A 22,381-nucleotide genomic window follows, 5' to 3' on the forward strand; every position below is an offset into this window, starting at 1 on the left:
CCGTAGGGAGTCACATTCTGCCGAGAAAGTGATTGGTTTGGGCAAAACAAATTCAGCATTGAAAGAAACGGGGGCATTTTTTCCAGTTTTCTTTGCGGTTGCTTAACAACAGGGATGACAATGAGGCACCCCCCCCTCCCATCCCGTAATAACCAAGCTCCACTTGTTGAGCATTTGGGTTCATGTAAAACTTGTCAGAAAGCTAACATTTTGGGCAAGGAGAGAGGCACGAACCAGGGACATACGGAGCCAGGCCTGGAGGCTTTAAGCAGTATTCCCAGAAGGTGTCAAGGAGATTTGAGGATGTTCATCCATGCAGTGGCAAGCAGGAGGAAGCATCTGGTGTCCCCCGCCCCACATCCGCTAACAAGCTGACCAAGTTAAAAAGTACTGAGTTGGCATGGAAGGACAGCTGTTGTGTTGGTGGAGGATCCATAGGGGCTGCTGCCAGGAAGAGGGAGGAACCCAACCGTTCATCTTTTCTGTAGATCTGATTTTATTTATGCCCTTCATACGGGCTTTGCTGCAGGGCTTTTGGAACTACACAATTCCACCTTTGTTGCCTTAGCAACTAGCTAGGCTGGCAAATAGTCTTTGTGCCTCAGGACTACTGGTGGCAGCGGATGCCATCTAAGGAGAGAGGAGTTTATATTCAGGGGAATAATCTGGATATCTGGAAAGCCAAAAGGTTTGCACTCTTTTCTCCAGCATATCCTGCTGAGTTATCTGATGTGGCACAGCGGGTTAAACCGCTGAGCTGCTGAACTTGCTGACTGAAAGGTTGGTGGTTCGAATCCGGGGGGTGGAGTGAGCTCCTGCTGTTAGGCCTAGCTTTTGCCAACCTAGCAATTCTAAAACATGCAAATGTGAGTAGATCAATAGGTACTGCTTCTGTGGGAAGGTAACGGCACTCCATGCAGTCATGCTGACCACATGACCTTGGAGGGGTCTGTGGACAACGCTGGCTCTTTGGCTTAGAAATTGAGAGGAGCACCACCTGCCAGAATTGGACATAACTAGACTTAATGTCAGGGAAAACCTTTACCTTTACACAATATGTCTATAGTTATTTTCCTGCATTTTAAACAGCTCCTCTAGGGCAGTGCTTCTTCAGGTATCTGAAGTAGGATACCAACTCTTCCCATTCTAGTGTGCCAGGGATTGGCACCATATTTGCGCCCACTACAGTTTTTTGGGAAACTTTCCATTAAGGTTAAGTACTAGCACCAGGCATGTAGCCGGGGGGGGGGGGGGGGCTTGAGGGGCTTCAGCCCCCCCTCCGAAATTCTCATGGTGGTTCGCGAAAAGGCCTTACTGGTGCATTATTTAAACTGTTATGTTTATTCATATCATGATCTGATCACCATACTCAATATATCCCATATGCATGGGGGTATTGGGGTAATGATACAAAAGGTTTGCTAGGGTAGACCCCGCTTTCACTCAGACTCAGCCCCCCCGAGACCCCCCCTGAAAAAAACTCAGCCCCCCCCCCCCCGAATCGAAATCCTGGCTACGGGCCTGACTAGCACCTATTTATTTTGAGTAGGATTGCTCTAGGGCAGTGCTATAATATGTGCATCATTACCTGCTGGCATTCAGGTTTTTTTTTTTTGAATTTGCAGGAAAGAAAGCTGTCCTGTGTATCTTGTAGCTCATATTCACACAAGCCCAAAGATGGAGAAATGTGTTGTTGAAGGCTTTCATGGCCAGAATAACTGGGTTGCTAAGAGCTTTCTAGGCTGTGTGGCTATATTCCAGAAGCATTCTCTCCTGACGTTTCACCCACATCTATAGCAGGCATCCTCAGAACTTGTGAGGTCTGTTGGAAATTAAGCAATTTAGATATATATCTGTGGAATGTCCAGGGTGGGAGAAACGTGTGAATGTTGCAATTGGCCACCTTGATTAGTATTGAATGGCCTTGCAGCTTCAAAGCCTGGCTGCTTCCTTCCTGAGGGAAATCCTTTGTTGGGAGTGTTAGCTGGCCCTGATTGTTTTCTGTCTGTTTATATATCTGTGGAATGTTCAATTGCAGCATTCACACTTGCCTCGGGCAGACAAGAGTTCTTTCTCCCACCCTGAACATTCCACAGATATATAAACCCCATTTGCCTAGTTAGCAACAGACCTCTTAACCTCTGAGCATGCCTGCCATAGATGTGGGTGAAATGTCAGGAGAGAATGCTTCAGGAACATAGCCATACAGCCTGGAAATCTCACAGAGAAATGTATTTTTCCCAAAATGGCCAGAATACCTCCTGGGGTGAAATGGATGCAGTTGACATTTCTTTAACTACCATGGCTGCATGCTATGCAATCATAGGAGTTGTCATTTTACAAGGACTCGGTCTTCTCTGCCAAAGCGGACTGGTGCCTCACCAAACTACAGCTCCCATGATTCCATAGCATTCAACCATGGCTGTTAGTGGTGTGTAACTGCACTAATTCTAGTGAAAACGTTCCCTTGGATATTCCTGCTGGGTGATGCAGATGCATTATCTCCCTTGTTCCCATTTCCCTTTAATAACAAACCTCCCTTGAAAGTATTTTCATAGGACTTTATTTGAAAGGTAGATTCCAGTAAAAATCCATGCATTTCTGTTGTTGTTGTTGCTATTATGACAGACTACTGTTGCTGTTCACTTGTTTGTACGGTTCCTCTCCATATGCATTGCCTTTTTTCCCCTTCGTTCCAGAAAATAGCACAATCACTGGCTTTTTTAAAAACCAAAAATCATATTTCAAACTATATTTTTAAATACTTTCTCTTGTTTATAAAATATGGAATTGACTTTACACACAAAAAACAGTGCTGCGATACCAAGCATGGGCAAACTTGGGCTCTCCAGGTGTTTTGGACTTCAACTCCCACCATTCCTAACAGCCTCAGGCCCTTTGCTTTTCCCCCTCAGCCGCTTAAGTGGCTGAGGGGGAAAAGCAAGGGGCCTGAGGCTGTTAGGAATGGTGGGAGTTGAAGTCCAAAACACCTGGACAGCCCAAGTTTGCCCTTTCCTGTTCCATACTGACCTCTTTCTCTCTCTGCACATTTTCAAACCAATACTTCTCTCTAGTGATATTTGAGTTCAAAATATGTCCGGTCCTCTCACTGCCACAAAAAAAAAAAGGAAAGAAGGAAGGAAGGAAGAAAAGTCCCACCTTTCCTATGTAATTCTTTATCTCCCCCCACTCAAAAACATTGTACACTTTCATTAAAAACAAGCGAGAAAAAAAAATACGGGCCAGAATCCTATATCACTGTCTATGGCTGGATCTACATCTATATCATGCAGTTCAGTGCAGTTAAACTGCATAATTTTGGTCTGCATGCAATGCAGTTCCAAGCGGCATTATATGGCAGTGGAGATCCAGCAAACACAAAGCAATCTATGTAATGAGAAAGTATAATATCCAAAGAGTATACAGTATATAACTTTATCAAAATTTCCAATATACAGATCAATAAAGTGGTATAAAGCAAAGTGAAAGACTTTTGGACTTCATGACTCATTGTCTGTTTACTTTGGAAGGTTTCTTCATTGAACACATATCCCTGAAGCCTATATATATATGGCCAGGCATGTAGCTGGGGGGGGGGGGCGCTTAAGGGGGTTCAGTTCCCCCCCCCCCCCGAAATTCTCAGGGTGGTCTGCGAAAAGGCCTTACTGGTACATTATTTAAACTGTTCTGTTTATTCATATCATGATCTGATCACCATACTCAATATATCCCATATGGATGGGGGTATTGGGATAATGATACAAAGGTTTTGCTAGGGTAGATCCTCAGCCCCCCCCCCCCGAATCAAACTCACCCCCCCCAAATCAAATTCAGCCCCCCCGAATCAAACTCAGCCCCCCGAATCAAACTCAGCCTCCCGAATCAAACTCAGCCCCCCTGAATCAAACTCACCCCCCCCCCCAAATCAAACTCAGCCCCCACAAATCAAACAGCCACCAAACAAACTGCCCCCCTGAATCAGACTCAGCCCCCTAAATCAAACTCAGCCCCCCAAATCAAACTCAGCCCCTTCAAATCAAACAGCCCCCCAATCAAATTCAGCCCCCTGAATCAAACTCAGCCCCTTTGAATCAAACTCAGCCCCCGCAAATCAAACTCAGCCCCCCAAATCAAACTCATCCCTCCCGAATCAAACTCAGCCCCTCTGAATCAAACTCAGCCCCCACAAATCAAACTCAGCCCCCACAAATCAAACTCAGCCCCCCGAATCAAACTCAGCCCCCGCAAATCAAACTCAGCCCCCCCAAATCAAACTCAGCCCCCCGAATCAAACTCAGCCCCCCTCAAATCAAACTCAGCCCCCCTCAAATCAAACTCAGTCCCCCCGAATCAAACTAAGGCCCCCTGAATCAAACTCAGCCCCCGAAACAAACTCAGCCCCCCCAATCAAACCCAACCCCCCCCCCCCAATCAAAATCCTGACTACGGGCCTGTATAAGGGAATCTATCAGCCTTAGAACTGTTGTGTTTAAGAGCGGTTGCTCCTTTTCACTTTGCTTTATGTCACTGTATTGAGCTGTATATTGGGAATTTTTATAAAATTATATACTGTATGCTCTTTGGATATTCTACTTTCTCCTTACATAGATTGCTTTGTGTTTGTTCTGACATCCAACAAGTATTCTGGGACATTGTATAGTAGTGTAGATCCAGCCCCAGTTACGTAATTTGATGTATACTTACTTAGCTATGTAGCAGAGGCACTAAGAAACCCTGTTAGTGAATTGCGGAGAAACATTTTGGCAAGATCATCGATGCGCATTGGTACCCAGCACATACTGGTCCCTTTGCCCATTAGTCACTTTGCCAGCGTAGCTACATAGAAATACAACAGCACTCCATTGGACCTGGATGTAATGAAACCACCCAAATTCCTGCACACATAAGTTCACTTATGGAGATACAACTCAAATAAAGGATTCTGACCAATATTTCTTAGGAGACAGTCACAGTTTCTAACTGGTTTTCAGGCATTAGCTAGTTAACATTTTGGTGAGCAGCATTTCTGTTATCCAGACTCATAACCATTTCAATATTTTAAATATTCTCCATTGCCAGATAGCTAAGAGTGCATCGACATTGCTAAGTCAATGCAGTTTGACATTACTTAGGCTCGTTCTATACTGACCATATAATACAATTAAATGCAATTCAAACTGCTTTATATAGTCAGTGTAGAACAAGTATGGGCAAACTTTGGCTCTCCAGGTATTTTGGACTTCAACTCCCACAATTTTTAACAGCTTAAGTGGCTGAGGCGGAAAAGGAAGAGGCCTGAGGCTGTTATGAATTCTGGAAGTTAAAAGTCCAAAACGCCTGAAGGGCCAAAGTTTGCCCATGCCTGATGGAGAGCTATCTTCAATTGCCATGGCTACAATAATATGAAATCATGAGAGATGGCATTGGGAAACTAGACTTCTCAAGATTCCATAGCATTGACCCATAGCATATAAAGTGGTGTCAAACTGCTTTAATTTGTAGTGTAGATGCACCCTGAGTCAAATCCTACTGCATTCTGGAGGTCTGCAATTCTGCATCAGTTCTTCCTGGAACTGAAGTCTCAAACAGACTTACTAGGATGTGAGCCTCAGCGAACTACAGTGGGATTACTTCTGAGCAAACACATTTTGTCTGCAACCAGAATTCTGTCAATCAGCACTAATTTCTAAAGTATCGAACAGTACCTACTCTCTACAAAGTGTGACTAAGGTTGTAAAAACCCAAGTTTGGTTGTACAATTTCCCCATTTCTGCATCCATATCAACTGAATGCAGAAAGGCACTCAGTTTATATGAATGCATTTCTGCAGAATGTAAAGCATTCTTTTGCAAAGTTTTCCTCCCCTCCTTCATAAAAGACAAAGTGGATTGCTGATCGGTGATCCAGTTAGGTAATTTTATACAATGTTTGTTATGGCCTTTTGCTGTTCTGCTCGCCACTCTTGCAGATGAAAACGGGGACACACATGGCCAAGCAACATCAGTCAAGTAGTCAACATGGGAAGAGGTATTAACCAGGAATACACAAAATAGGAGAGGCTGCAGCAGTTTGCTTTTGCCCAAACCCATTGGGAAGGTTCAGATTCTGCCTCCTCCTTTCCTCTCCCCTTGCTGTCAGCTAAGCACATACTACTTTGGCACTTTGGACTCAGTTTGCAGCTATGGAAGTATGCTGAAGAGGAAAGTGGGAGGCTAAGAGAGAAATTAGGACCCTTGAACATAGGATGACAGAGGATTAATTGGGACAGTTGGAGGATATATTTAAATGTCAATATGGAGCCCCCAGTGGCGCAATGGGTTAAACCCTTGTGCCAGCAGAACTGCTGACTGAAAGGTCAGCAGTTTGAATCCAGGAGCGGGGTGAGCTCCTGTTTGTCAGCTCCAGCTTCTTATGCGGGGATAAGAGAGAAGCCTCCCACAGGATGGTAAAACATCCAGGCGTCCCTTGGGCAACGTCCTTGAAGGCGGCCAGTTCTCTCACACCAGAAGCGACTTGCAGTTTCTTAAGTCACTCCTGGCATGGAAAAAAATGGCAAAATGCATTCTGGATTACTTCCTTCAAAATAAGGTAAGCAAATCCTTCTTAAATTTGAGAAGGACTTCATTCTGCTGAACTACTGTTCCACAACTCTGCTTTTTTCTTCCTTCTTGGGCTCAGTCCCTATGAATACATTTGCGAATGACACCATTTTGGGTGTATAAGCCCATCCTGAGTCTATATTATGTTCACTATAAAGTAAATGAAAAAGATAGAACTGATTTGGTAATATATTTCCAGATAATATACATAAAACAGGTCCTCATAATCCTAGAGCTGAGGGGGCTCCACTTTTCATCTTGTTCCAGATCCAGGTTACAACCCCAGGAGAAGCACTAAACAGAGCAATAACTAAACCAAGAGAAAAAGGTCTATAATGGTCAGGGATCGTGTATATATAAATGCTGCATTGGTCAACATGGGATCCCTGCTCAACATAGAGAATAAAGGGAATCCACCTGGATTGGCAGTGAGGATCTGCAGATCTGCGCCTGCGTGCACACAGTAAAAATAAAATAAGCCTAGCATGATTCAGGGGGAGAAAACACCAGGATCAGAAATATCCTGTTTTATAAAACAGCTTCCAAGTGGAAAAAAAATCCACTGAGAAGAAAGTCACTATTGACCCCTGCGCGCCCCAAATAATTAACCAAGTCCTAAGAAACATCACAATCATGTTGTTAGTTTCCCCATATATGTCTCTTTGTGTCTGTCTATATATTTATTTATTTACTTATATATTTATATAACTATAATACATGTAAAAATTCTCCCTAAGAAGCTGATTCAGGGGATTTGGGTAGGGATGAGTGGAGCCGATCTATCCATCTCCATGAACTCTGGATTCATTTGTCAAGCTCTTCGTCCAGATATCGAAAAGAAGATGCAAGGCTGAGGACTCTTAAAACTCTACCTACCCGATGGACAAGGCAAACAAATGAAATCAATTATAATTGAATTAATTATCATTTCGAAAAAGAAAATGGGTGAGGGATATCTGTATAAAGAGCAGGGACACCCTCCCTCCTCCCCAAAGACAGCTTCATCTCAGGAAGAGCTATGGCTCAGTCGTGACTTACAGATGGGCCAAAAACAGAAAAGAGTCAAAGATTAGATTAGAAGAGATTTGTCAAAAGTCTAGTGGATTAGAAATACCTCTGGCAACCACTAAGGGGCAGTCAGTCCTTTTAGATTTCCCAAAATCTTCTCCCCCCCCCCCCCATACTTTATCCCTCCCCCAACCCCATGGCACTGTGTTTTGGCACAAACTTTTGTCAGCCCTTAGTAAAGCTGCAGTGAAGGAGAAAAGAGGGATCCCTTATACTCCGCGAGGAACAAAACACCCTCTTGATCCGCACTGCAGCCCCAGATTTTGGCACAGTACATTGTGGAAGCTATCTTGTACACAGCTTGTGAACAGGGGAGACCGGGCTTTCAATCCATACCCACACCACTTCCAATCCCTATCCACACCACTTTCAGGCCCTCTTGGCTGTCCAGTAGAAAAGTCAACCAAGTGTGCATGAGGAATGACACTTCTCCGAGAGCCACGGAGCCGCAGTCACGGGCTCCCTCCTTCTGTAGTCTGTGTCAAAAGCATCCGTCCCGGTTATCCTCGAGGTGCCTGATTGTAAGGACAGTGATGTTTGAGTTATTTCTCCTAAACCTGGTAGTAGAAATGGTTGAAGTCTGCCTCGTATTTGTTTTTTATTTATTTTCACAGAAAGCCCCTTGGTGAAAGTACTCCTTCTCTTCCACAAGATGTGAGATGTAATCTTAGGTCCCACTGGTAGGTCAAAAAAGGTGACGGAAGTTCAGGGCAGGGAGATGGAGGGAAGACCAAAGAGACAGAGGTTGAAAGGAAAGAGTGGAAGGAAAGGAGGACGAAACGAGAAAAGGGAAGGAAGGAACTGTAGAATGGATTGTTTTCTCGCTTCAGAACATTCTGACACCCCCAACATCCTTTGAGCTGTGTCTTGCCTTCACCTCTTACCCTTTCTATACCCTCTCCTCGCTTTGCTCCTTCCTTACACTGGAGTTGTCTTCCTGTTGAGGGTGTTGGTGTTGGAAGAGGCATCTTTACCCAAGGTGCCTGTTGCCCCCGCTACGTTGGGCCCGGTTACAGTGACAGTGACGCCAGGGTCCTTGGGGAAGGTGTTGTGCAACTGTAAGAACCCACCACCGCCTGTACCCGTTGCCCCTGACGGTGGTGGTGCTGCCGCCGCCCCCGTGGAGGCCGTTTCACTGGCACCGCCATAGAGGGAGCTGATGTTGGCCTTGGAGGGGTCCCTCGACAGTGTATACATGGAGATGTCGGTGGAAGGGAACCCTTTGAGGCCTACTGGTGAGGTTTCTCGAGACTGCGAGGGTTCGGTAGAGCGGGAACTGGAGCGCGACCGGCGGCGGTATCGGAAACGGTAGCTGGGTAGGCGCAAGATGGCCGAAGAGGAAGAGGAAGGGTTCTTCAGCAGCTCCGTGCGGCTCTTGCAGTGGGCCTCACGGTTCTTCTCAATGTAGATGTTGACGGCTAAGACTCCAATCATCTCTGCCAGGATGAAGGAAAGGCCACCGAAGTAAAAGGACCAGCCGTAAGAGTAGTGGCTCTTCTTCTCATCATCCCGTTTTGTGCCGGGGTCCCCAGCGTTGGCGGAGATGTAAACGATAACACCGATGATGTTACTGAGACCTGAGGTGTGGGGATGAAGGGCAGTAATGGAGAGATTGGGGTGGGGAGAGGGAGAAAAAAGGAAGAGGTCTATAGGTAAAGACATATTGGAAAAAGATGACAGATGTTCAGTGGTTCCAATCTATGTTCTGTGTTTTCACAGTTTCAGGTTAAAGTATATCTCTAGAAATGGAATGCGAGAAGAACCATGTACAAGCCACATGTATCTGTCTGGTATATTTGTGCCCATGAGGTACAAATGTAGTTAGAAATTGGCTCTGGAACCAACACTGGTCCAGAGACCACCAATTTGAGCAGCACTTTGCATAGTGGACATGGAAGGCAATTTCATTAGCATTTTTTTAAGTCAGGGGACTTGTTCCCCCAAAGTAATGTTGGGGAGGGGGAGTCCTCTTGAGTCATAATCACTCCCCCCAAAATACCACAAATGCTGAGTTTTTCAGCCCTTTTTTCAGCTGAAAAAGCCTCCAATCAGCTCATAATGGGGTCAAGGCTCCGAGCCATTGCTTGCAATATATGATATATTTCTATCTCCTCCCTTAACAGTGTTTTTGTTTTCCAAAGCCTCCCTCACTCCGCTTCTCCTCCCAGGCTAGTGTTGCCCATTTTGGAAACTCTTATTTATTTAGGAGGGGGTTGGGGAAGAGAGAGAGAGAAAGAAGGGAAGAGAATGCTTTGAAAAGGGAAAAGAGGGGAAAGATTGCATGGTTGGGAGGGGAAGAAAAAAGGGAAAAGAGGGGAAAGATTGCATGGTTGGGAGGGGAAGAAAAAGGGAAAAGAGGGGAAAGATTGCATGGTTGGGAGGGGAAGAAAAAGACAGAAAAACTCTGGCAAATCTGCAAGATCTATTATTATTATTATTATTATTATTATTATTATTATTATTATTATTAAAAAGAGAGAAGGGAATGCCCCAAAGCTTGTAAATAATATATAGATTTCCCCCCTATAAATCTTTGCAAGCTCTGTGTTATCCATATATATATCTATATGCATATTAATCTTATATATGCATTTCCCCTGAAATCTTTTGCAAGCCCGATTTCTCTGTATCTAAATGTGTTAATACACACACACATTTTTGTTCCCTTGGAAGTGTTCACTGGCCTTTGCAAGTCCTATAGATTAGATAGATAGATAGATAGATAGATAGGGAGGGAGGGAGAGAGAGAGAGAGATGGCTAGATAGATATAAACATAGATATATAGGGTTTGCATATATTGCAGGAGGGAAATGCACACGTATAGAGAGAAGATTTGGAAATGTTTCAGGGGAAATGCATATTTGAAATTAGTATATATAATTATAGATCTATATCTAGCTCTGCATTGTTTATATAGGCATTGAATGTTTGCCTGTTATTATGTTGGAAGCCAGCATGAGTCCCCATGGGGAGATAGTGCAGGATACAAATGAAGTTATTATTATTATTATTATTATTATTATTATTATTATTATGTTATTGTTGATACCATATTGTTTTTGTTGAGCCTACTTTTCCACTTAGAGCTAGTTTACTGTGTTTCTTTGAAATACGGTAAGTATTTAAAAACATTTAACCTACTGATGCCTCAACTAATGTAATTTTATTGGTATCTATTTTTATTTTGAAATTGACCAGTAGCTGCTGCATTTCCCACCCCGGCTTATACCTGGATCAATAAGTTTCCCCAGTTTTCTGTGGTAAAATTAGTTGTCTCGGCTTATATTCGGGTCGGCTTAGACTCAAGTATATATGGTACTTAGCAAAATTGCAACCCCCACCCATAGTGCAGTGGCATCCCCTATAGCACAGTAGATCTCTTTAAGTATTTTCATTTTAATGATGAGGGTTTAGGGAGCGATATAAGCATCCCACATCTCGGAGACTTTTCTATTTCTCCTCCTTGATCTGCAGTCTAGTGTTCATTTTCATGCAGCAGCTTTCTAGCTTGCAGACCTGAATTCATAGTTATATTAACATCATCCAGAGCCTTCATATTAACAGCTTAACAAGCTTGAAGAGCAGAATTGAAACTACATAGATCTATAATCTAGGACTGGAGTTCTGTGTTAATGCTCTATACTAGAGCGAGGCAAGTTCATACCTTCTAGATATCTGCAATAACTCCAATTAGCCCCATCTAGCAGCACTGGTACTTAGGGATTATGGGAGTTGTAGTCCCAAACAAATGGAGGACAGTTTGTCTATCCCAACCCTAGCTAATCCTTGATTCCTCCTGCCCAAATCCTGCTCAACAAGAACTATAGTCCCTCGTCTCCCCCCGGCTGAAATTCTGCACAAATGATTACAATTTTGCCAGTATTTCATTCTTACTTATTTATAGCTTGTGTACATCGGTTCTCAACTTCCAAAGAGATGATATGCAATGGACAAAAACAATGTTAAATATGAATGACAAAAAAAACTGTTTCAAACAGACTAAAAAAAACTCCAGCAGTTTCAAGAACAAAGGCAATTTCAAGAATTTTGCTGCCTGTTGGAAACTCAAAAGGGATGTAGTTAGCCTGACTTCGAAGAGGCAGTGTGGTGTAGTGGTTTGAGCACTGGACTATGACTACAGAGACCAGGGTTCGAATCCTTTCTGGCCATGGAAACCTACTGCATGTTCTTAGGTATGTGATACTCTTAGCTTCAGACAAAAGCAAAAGCAAATCTACTCTCAATATGTTAGCCATAGACATTTAGTTCTTTGCAAGTAAGAGCCAACGTCTTGTGTGGAAGCACAGGAGAAGCCCATGCAGTTCACGATTATATGGTCCATAAGATGCATACCTGACAACAATCTGCCTTCCTCATTTTGGACTAGCCGTAATTTTCTTTTGACTGTCTTTGGCAAAAAGATGCTCCAAGCAATATTGTTGGGCACACAGCCATGAGATCACAGTGCAGGCTCCTAGGCTTGAAAAATGGAGGAGAGCATGTCCCTAGAGCTTCCAGAAACCGGAAATGAAAGGGAGAAGCCTCTGCCTTTGTTTGTGTTTGTGTCTCATTGTATATTATTGTAAAGGCATTGAATGTTTGCCTATGTATGTCCATGCTGTAATCTGATCTGAGTCCCCTAGGGCAGAAGGCTGTTGTATTGGATCGCGTGTCGGACACTTCACAAGTGGGTTGTTGTAGGTTTTTTTGGGCTATATGGCCATGGTCTAGAGGCATTCTCTCCTCTAGACCATGGCCATATAGCCCGAAAAAACCTACAACAACCCAGTGATTCTGGCCATGAAAGCCTTCAATAATACACTTCACAAGTGTCTAGGACTGTGTGATGTATTGGCAAATAATGCGTGCAGATCCCAGTGAGGTGGCCTTCTACAGCTGGCAGATGGTAATTTTGTCAGTGCTGATTGTGTTTAAGTGCAGGCCAAGGTCTTTAGGCACTGCACCCAGTGTGCTGATCACCACTGGGACCACTTTGACTGGCTTGTGCCAGAGTCTTTGCAGTTCGATCTTTAAATCCACATATCGTGTCATAATAATAATAATAATAATAATAATAATTACATATCTTACCAGATTAGTACATAGCGAACAAAATCACTAAGCTGGCTTTTGTATTTGATCACACATCAGACACTTCCCAAGTATCTAGGACTGTATGATGCATTATTATTATTATTATTATTATTATTATTATTATTATTATTATTAGGGTCTAAGTCCTTCCAACTATTCCATTGGTTGTCTGATACCAGAATACAGGTCTGAATGCATATGGTGATGGGAAGAAGAAGAAAGAGAGAAAGATTCATAAGGAGAGATCCATAGATGTATACATGCAAGGAGTGGTATAATGTGAGAGATGGACAATTCTGGAGAGATAGGAAATAAGATGGGTGGAAGGATGCAGAAAGGATGGAAGAAGATAGATGAAGGTATGGCATGTTTGAATAAATGTAAGCATAAATCATGGTATAAATGAACCCACCTCCTTTTGTGTGAATTAGGCCACTATATTTAGCCCACTCTGACTGGCAGCAACACAGCCCAGAACTAGCTCAGTTGTTCCTAATGGCTACAAGAGTTTCTTCAATGAGTATCAATGAGTGGTGTTTACTGGGCTATAGCAATAAGGGAGGTCTCTATCAGAGGTTCCTTTTCAAATCAGCTATTCCAGCTACATAAATTCCTACACAAAAGTCCCCTTGTTCTTATCTACTATGCAAAAACATTATCCATTTCAAACATTCTTTTCCTTCAACTGCATGCTACATCTCCCCACCTTGACTGAAGATATTGTATCTAGAGCAGTGGTTCTCAAACTTCCAAATGCCACGGCCCCTTCATACAGTTCCTCATATTGTGGTGACCCCAAAACATAACATTATTTTCATTGCTACTTCATAACTGGTGTAAAAGGGAGGTTGTGTGCTCTCTGTGCTCTGCTCCAGTGAACAATCTGGTTGCTGCCCTTTTGACCATTCGAAGCTTCTGAACAGTCTTCAAAGGCAACCCCACGTAGAGCATGTTGTAGTAATCCATACAGGAGGTAACAAGAGCATGGACCACCGTGGCCAAGTCTGACTTCCCGAGATATGGGCACAGCTGGCACACAAGTTTTAGTTGTGCAAAAGCTCCCCTGGCCACTGCTGGAACCTGTGGTTCCAGGCTCAACAATGAATCCAGGATCACTCCTAAGCTGCGAGCCTGAGTCTTCAGGGGAAGTGTAACCCCATCCAGCACAGGCTGTAACCCTATACCCTGTTTGGCCTTTCAACTGACCAGGAGGATCTCTGAGAGTCTAGTGCAGTGTTTCTCAACCTTCCTAATACCACGACCCCTTAATACAGTTCCCCAACCATAAAATTATTTTGTTGCTACTCCATAACTGTAATTTTGCTACTCTTATGAATTGTGATGTAAATATCTGATATGCAGGATGTATTTTCATTCACTGGACCAAATTTGGCACAAATACCCAATATGCCCAAATTTGAATACTGGTGGGCTTGGATTTTGGGGATTGATTTTGTCATTTGGGAGTTGTAATTGCTGGGATTTATAGTTCACCTACAATCAAAGAGCATTCTGAACTCCACCAATGATGGAATTGAACCAGACTTGGCACACAGAACTCCCATGAACAACAGAAAATACTGGAAGGGTCTGGTGGGCATTGACCTTGAATTTGGAAGTTGTAGTTCACCTACACCCAGAAAGCACTGTGGACTCAAACAAAGATGGGTCTGGACCAAATTTGGCACGGATACTCAATATGCCCAAATGTGAACACTGGTGGAGTTTGGGGGCAATAGGCCTTTACCATTAGGAGTTGTAGTTTCTGGGATTTATAGTTCACCTACAATCAAAAAGCATTTTGAATCCCACCAACAATAGAATTGGGCCAAACTACCCACACAGAACCCCCATAACCAACCAAAAATACTGTATTTTCTGGTGGTCTTTGGAGATCCCTCTGACATCCCCTTGTAACCCCCAGGTTGAGAAACGCTGCTCTGGCGAATCCAGGAACCTGGAACCTTTCATATACTAAACATGTGATCCTACACACTTCTGTCTCTTCCTAGAAAATACCATGGAACAGAATGTAACAAATAGAAAGGGTGGTAAGTCAGAAGTAAATGGATATGAAGCTGAAGTTGCGATCCATGAAGAAGAAAATGGACAATGATAAATAGAGGAATAGAAGAGCAGTTTCTCTATAACTGAAATGACCAGAAACGGATTGTGAGTGGACATTTCAATTGCAGCCACATTCAAGACCAGAGTGTGGGAGCTCTGGCGTGGGCTGATCCATGAGGTCACAAAGAGTCGGAAGGGACTGATCAAATAAACAACATGACCCGAGAGGGATTCTTCCAGCTTTGCTACACCACTCACCTGCAGCAACAAATAGGATGCCAGCACCGAGGATAATGTTGCGCTTGGATTTGTAGACACGGCTTGCAGCTACGCAGAATCCTCCCAGTAACAGCAAGATAGCACTTAGAATCGGGAAGATGCTTGAGGCCCGTACCACACCTGTGGGAGACACATGCCCACAGTTACAAAGGAAAAGATAGCAAACACCTAGGATCAGAAATTTTTGTTAGTGTACTAGCAAGGTCTCTGGCAAGGTTTCTAGCCTTTCTTCCTGATAGGCTAGATTTCTGTGTTGAGAATAATAAACCAATAAGTAAACAGAGACATCTAACATCAAATAATGCCTGGCTTTCAGTCCTGCAGTTACAAATTTGTAATCTAAATGAGGAATCTGCTACCGAGAAATTGTGTAAAATTCCCTTCAGTCTACTGTTAACAGCTAGCAGCTAGGGGCAGATCCAAACAGCCTTTTATTCCAGAAGCATCCACGTTTAAATAACACAGATGTTTCTGGGAGGTTGTTCACACCCATCCCAGAAAATGTGCACCCCCCGGCGCTCCTGGTGCGTCATTTCTACGCGTCGGGAGAGCTGGCCAAAGCCTGTAATGGCTTTTCTAAAGGGTCTGGACACCCAATCAAAGAGCATTCGGAACTCCTCCAATGATGGACTTGAACCAACCTTGGCACACAGAACTCCCATGACCAACAGAAAATACTGGAAGGGTTTGGTGGGCATTGACCTTGAGTTTTGGAGTTATAGTTCACCTACATCCAGAGAGGACCGTAGACTCAAACAATGATGGATCTGGACCAAACATGGCACAGATACTCAATATGCCCAAATGTGAACACTGGTAGAGTTTGGGAAAAATAGACCTTGACATTTGGGAGTTGTAGTTGCTGGGATAGATAGTTCACCTACAATCAAAGAGCATTCTGAATCCTACCAATGATAGAATTGGGCCAAACTTCCCACACAGAACCCCCATGACCACAGAACATACTGTTTTTTCTCATGATCTTTGGCAACCCATCTGACACCCCAGGGGTCCCGACCCTCAGGTTGAGAAAGACTGTTTCAGATATTTCAGCCTCCTAATAAACATTTTTTTTTCCATTGGGAGGTCTATGGAGGTCAAAATGAACCTCCCAAGGGCCTATATGTGATTTTTGGGTCTCGTAGGTCCTACTCCTGACTAATGCTATTTAACTGTGCTGTGGATGAGGCATGGACCGTGAAACAGCAACTCTCTCTGCCTTTTAAGCAGGGACAGTTGGAACATATGAGAGAAATTTCTAGGGTGGAAAAGTAGATTTACGTATTATGCCTGAACGACTTAATCCTAACTCAACCAAATCAGAATGGATTTTTTGCAGGGACAACCAAAGAACTCTCCTGCCTCCAGGGCTCTCGTTGATTCCAAAATGTGGACTTCCTTGTCTCAACAGTACACATGCATTGGAAAAGGGGAAAGCAAAAACAGCACGGTTTCACAGTTGTCAGTGTGTGTGTATGTTTAAGAAGGGGGAAGTACAACTACTTCCTTTCCTTTTCCTCCCATAGCTCTTTTGAAAAATGCCAGGAACATTTTGTCGACATTATATAATTATAAATGCCCAAAGGCGAAGGGCAGAGGGAAGTGATTTACAGGAAAATGAGGATTTTGGAGAAGAAGAACTATTATGAGAGCTGCTGGCCAGAAAATTATTTTAATTCATAAATCCTTGGCCGGTCAACCTTTAATTAAAAAGAAGTGAGTGGAAGTAAAAAATATATATGCTAAGATGTATTTAGCTTTTGGGATAAGGTTAAGCCCTTTATTGTTGAGGCAAAAAGATTAAGGGACGGATCCAGATTTTGGTGTGCAGCAATTGGGTTGATGGAAGTGGGCTTCCTCATCTCCTCTTTCCAGTGGGAGTCAGTGTCCTGCAAATCAAGCAAGGAACCTTTCTGTGAATAGTAGGGTTGGTGGATCTCAGAAGCTGGCCCTGAGGAAACTGCAGTGTTTGAGGGATGAGGGCTGAACTCCAGGAAAGAGCTTTGTTCAAACATCCAGTTCTGACAGGAGACCAGCAGCTCGCAACAGTTTGCAGAGTTTAATTAATTTTTGCTTGTTTTTTTTTCCATGTCAGGAGCGACTTGAGAAACTGCAAGTCGCTTCTAGTGTGAGAGAATTGGTTGTCTGCAATGACGTTGCCTAAAGGATGGCCGAATGTTTTGATGTTTTATCATCCTTGTGGGAGGCTTCTCTCATGTCCCCGCATGGGGAGTTAGAGCTAACAGAGGGAGCTCTTCTGCCATGTCCCTGGATTTGAAACTCTGACCTATCAGTCTTCAGTCCTGGTTGCACAAGGGTTTAACCCATTTCACCACCGGGGCTCCTGCAACTTGTGTAGACTTTGGACAGAGGTGTATGTATGCTTCCTCCATGGTTGCTCAACCCATGGCCTTAATCTTTCAGCCTCCACCAATTGTGTCAACATAGTATGTGTCTACAATATAGAATGAATGCAGTTTGATACCACTTTAATTGCCATAGCTAAATGCTATATAATCATTGGAGCTGTCATACGAAAACTGACTGTTACAACCTGGGGAATCACAACCAGAAACAATGAAGACATCTGCTCTTGCGCTTTGCTACTCTGCTGCTGAATACACATGCCCAGTGTGGAATGCATCTCACCATGTTAAAACAGTGGATGTGGCTCTTAATGAGACATGCCTCATTATCACAGGATGTCTATGCCCTACACCGCTAGATAAATTATACTGTTTAGCTGGTATTGCGCCACGTGATATCCGTCGGAAAGTAGCAGTCTGTATGAAAGGACCAAGGCATTGACATCTCCAGCTCATCCATCTACCACAATGCGGTCTGAGCCCTGCCACATGCATGATGGAGGACCTTCTCACAGTGATACCAGAGGCCAGCTTCTGGTCAAAGAAAATTTAGTATAATGCCAAGTGTTTAATTTTGTTTGTGGTTTTTCTATACATTATAACTGTATTCTTAATTCATTTCTGACACGATAAATAAATAAATAAATAAATTGGAGTTGTTGTTTTACAGCAAGGGTCCCCAAATTAAGGCCCGGGGGCTGCATACGGCCCTCCAAGGTCATTTACCCGGCCCTCTCTTAGGGTCAGCCTAAGCTTGAAACGACTTGAAAGCACACAACAACAACAGTAACCATCCGATCTCATCAGCCAAAAGCAGGCCCACACTTCCCATTGAAAAACGAATAAGTTTATATTTGTTAAAATTGTTCTTCATTTTAATTATTCTATTGTTTTTAAGTGTGGTTTTTTTGGCACTACAAATAAGATATGTGCAGTGTGCATAGGAATTCAGTCTTTTTTTTTTTTCAAATTATAATCCGGTCCTCCAACAGTTTGAGGGACTGTGGCCTGGCCCTCTGTTTAAAAAGTTTGAGGACCCCTGTTTTACAGGATCTTTAAGCTTCTCTGCCAAAGAGTGCTGGTGCCTAACCAAACAAAAAACACCTTGATTCCATAGCAATGGTGTCAAACAGCGTTCATTTAATAGTGCAGATGGCTATCGGCCTCCTCCCAGTAGACTCAAATCAAGGAACAGCTTCATGAGAACCACCGCTCCTCTTAACATTCCCCCAGCAATAGCAAGAGTATCCTTCTGGGCAGCTAAACCAGGCCATTCCAACTGGCCGTCCCCCCATGAGGGTCTTCCTTCAGGAGCAACTTGGAAGTCCCTGGAGAGCCTCAAAAGTGGAGTGAGCAGATCAAAAGACAACCTGGCAAAATGGCCCTACCTAAAAGAATCTTTCACCTTGTGTGACTGTGGAGCAGAACAAACAACAATGCACCTGTATGCTTCTCTGCAATGTCCTGCCTTGTGTACAGAAGAAGAATTGTTGGAGGCTACAGACAATGCGGTTGCTGTTGCCCGTTTTTGGTCAAAATATATTTAGCCACTTGTGCTCCTTCTATTTTTATCAGTTTTATACTAATTTATGCAATGCTTTTGATACAAAATAAAAATAAATAAACAGTGCAGATACATCCTGGGAGTTATGTATCTTGACTTTCATGCAGATACACTCATAATTATGGCAGGATGAATCTGGCCAAAGACTTGCCCAAGCTTTTAAACTTTGGATCAAAGTTTTTAGTCAGGTATTTTACAGGTGTCTTTGCCCCAGGCATTTTGAACTGCGAGATGATACAGAAATTTAGGGGGATGCAGTTTCTACCGGCTGTTAGGAATTGTGAGAGTTGAAGTCCAAAACACCTGGAGGGCCAAAGTTTGCTCATGCCTGGTGTAGTGCTTTAGTCTTGCATTTAGAGACCAAGATATAAATCTACACTCAGCTGTGGAAACATAGTAGTCAAGTCATTCTCTCTCAGCCTTAGAGAAAAGCAATAACATCCTCTGAAAAAAAACTTAGCAAGGAAACCCTCAGGATAGAGTCACCATAAATCAGAGTCAACTGCAAGGCACATAACAACAAGAAACAGACATTTAAGATAAATAAAGAAATATGAGGAATCTTCCCTTCTTTTTTCTGTTTGCTTTGGCCTTTGGCTAAACAAAAAAAAAATGAACTCACTGAATTGGATTATTTCCAACCCCACTTTTTTGATAGCATGACCCTGAGATAAATTCATTATTTGGCCATGAAACTGTTCTTGACTGGCCCCATCTCTCCATATAACACACAGGCTTTACACACAATGCCATGGGGTATAAATGCTGCTTTTGGAGAATGGCAAATCTCACAATTATTTCTTTTAAAATGTAGTAGCACATTTTTTAAAAATTCTCAATACTTTTGTCCTCTCCTCTCAATTTTGTCCTTCTCTCCTCTGCGTTTCTCAACCTGGGGGTCGGTACCCCTGGAGGGTTGCGAGGGGGTGTCAGAGGGGTCACCGAAGACCATCAGAAAACACAGTATTTTCTTTTGGTCACGGGGCTTCTGTGTAGGAAGTTTGGCCCAATTCTATGAATGCTCTTCGATTGTAGCTGAACTATAAATCCAAGCAACTCCCAAATGTCACAGTCTATTTTCCCCAAACTCCATCAGTGTTCACATTTGGGCATATTGAATATTTTCATTGACTGGATCAAATTTGGCACAAAGTTTGGTCCAGATCCACCATTTGAGTCCGCAGTGCTCTCTGGATGTAGGTGAACTACAACTCCCAAATTCAAGGGCAATGCCCACCAAACCCTTCCAGTATTTTCTGTCAGACATGGGAGTTTTGTGGGCCAAATTTGGTTCAATTCCATAATTGGTAGAGTTCCAAATGCTCTTTGATTGTAGGTGAACTATAAATCCCAGCAACCACAACTCCCAAATGACAAAATCAATCCCCTCCTCACAACCTCACAAGTATTCAGATTTGGGCGTATCAGGTATTTGTGCCAAATTTGGTCCAGTGAATGAAATTACATCCAGTATATCAGATATTTATATTATGATTCATAACAGTAGCAAAATTACGGTTGTGAAGTACCAACAAAAATAATAATATTATGGTAGGTCACCACAATGTGAGGAACTGTATTAAGGGGCCGTGGCATTAGGAAGTGATGAATGAAAATACATCCTGCATATCAGATATTTACATTACAATTCATAAGAGTAGTAAAATGACAGTTATGAAGTAGCAACTAAAATAATGTTATGGTTGGGGGTCACCACAACACGAGGAACTGTATTAAGGGGTCGCAGCATTATGATGGTTGAGAAACACTGGCTTAACCAAACTGAAAGCGGCTGATTTGTCATGGAAGCTTTTTGGGCAAACCATGGAGGAATTGACAAGGGTGGGAAGAGAGGATGTGTCTATTTCTTCATCCTCTGGAAGGAGGCAAAAACCCTTGCTGATTTTTCAGCAGGGCATTTCAGCATAAATCACTTTCTTGTCGGATTTTTCTAGACAGGGCAAATGTGTCAACAGCTGGCTGGAGGTCCTGGTATTTGTTGCTGAATTTCCCTGGGCTCCTGTGAACATGCAAATGGTGTTTCTGTTATCTTAGGCTATTTTCTGGCAATTCACGGCACCAGTGAAACATTTTAGTCCTACCCACAAGGGGGTTTCTTTTTAATTCCAAGGCATATCAGAATTTTTAAAGTATCTTTCCCTTCTTTTCGCCTTAAAAACATTTTTACAATTATAGTGCACCCATACATCCTTGATGGCGCAGTGGGATTAAACAGCTCAGCTGCTGAACTTGCTGACTGAAAGATCAGCAGTTCGAATCCAGGGAGTGGTGAGCTCCCGCTGTTAGGCCCAGCTTCTGCCAACCTTCCCACATAAGTGGTGCCTATTGATGTACTCACATGCAAATGTGAGTACATCAATAGGCACCACTTATGTGGGAAGGTAACGGTGCTTCATGCAGTCATGCTAGCCACATGACCTTGGAGGTGTCTACTGACAACACCGGCTCTTCAACTTAGAAATGGAGTTGAGCACCAACCCCAGAGTCAGGCATGACTAGACTTAATGTCAAGGGAAGCCTTTACCTTTACGATACATTAGTGACATGGTCTTTTGACTAGAACACGCTAAGAAAAATGTATTTATAAATACAGAGTGGAGAAAATTTGCCCTTCAAACTACCACAAAGCAAATTCTGGAAAATAAAAGAGATATAAACAACCAATTCTTTCCACTTTTTCCTAGCATCTGGAAATCTAAGTGATTTTGCCTCTGCCTTTGAAGGATGCTGTCATGACTCATAGCCTTAACTTCTTGAAATGTCTAACCTTCTTATAAGGATGACCTCCTTAAACCTTGAATCAAATATATGCAAGTATACAGCTTGAGTATCCCTTATCTAAAATGCTTAGGGCCAGAAGTATTTTGGATTTCCCCCTAGATTTTGAAATTCCTGCATTTGCATATGCATACATATCTTGGAGATGTGACCCAAGCTTAAATGTAAAATTCATTGATGAATCATATGAACCATATGCCAATAGTCTGAAGATGGTGTACAGGGAGCGTCAGCTCCACTGGCTGCCAGTCTGCTACTGGGCTCAATTCAAAGTGCTGCCTTTAGCCTAGAAAGCCCTAAATGCTTCTGGTCCCACTTACCTATTTGGACACATCTCCCTTTATGAGCCAACAAGTGCTTTAAGATGGCTGGGGAGGCCCTGCTCTTGGTCCCACCTCCTTCACAAGCGTGACTGGTGGGAACAAGAGACAGGGTCTACTCAGTGGTGGCCCCTCAGTTGTAGCCCCTTTTTAGTGACATCGGGCAGGCCCCATACCTCCTGGTCTTCTGAAGAAAGCTAAAAACTTGGCTCTGTATGCTGGAA

The 22,381-nt window shown here is 43.1% G+C and overlaps 1 protein-coding gene across 1 annotated transcript in view; it reads right to left on the reverse strand.

Moving 5' to 3' along the window:
• Positions 1 to 7,798: 7,798 nt before the first annotated feature.
• CACNG8 (calcium voltage-gated channel auxiliary subunit gamma 8) overlaps positions 7,799 to 22,381 on the reverse strand; it is a 44,221-nt gene continuing 29,638 nt past the window's right edge. Inside the window, exons 4-5 of the mRNA XM_060780419.2 lie at positions 15,088 to 15,228; positions 7,799 to 9,244 (exon numbers count right to left, since the gene is read on the reverse strand). Of these exons, the coding sequence (XP_060636402.2) occupies positions 8,586 to 9,244; positions 15,088 to 15,228 (800 nt within the window). The 3' untranslated portion in view covers positions 7,799 to 8,585. The remainder of the gene's footprint in view (positions 9,245 to 15,087; positions 15,229 to 22,381) is intronic.

This window comes from Anolis sagrei, chromosome 6 (genome assembly GCF_037176765.1).
Source record: "Anolis sagrei isolate rAnoSag1 chromosome 6, rAnoSag1.mat, whole genome shotgun sequence".
Taxonomy (NCBI): domain Eukaryota; kingdom Metazoa; phylum Chordata; class Lepidosauria; order Squamata; family Dactyloidae; genus Anolis; species Anolis sagrei.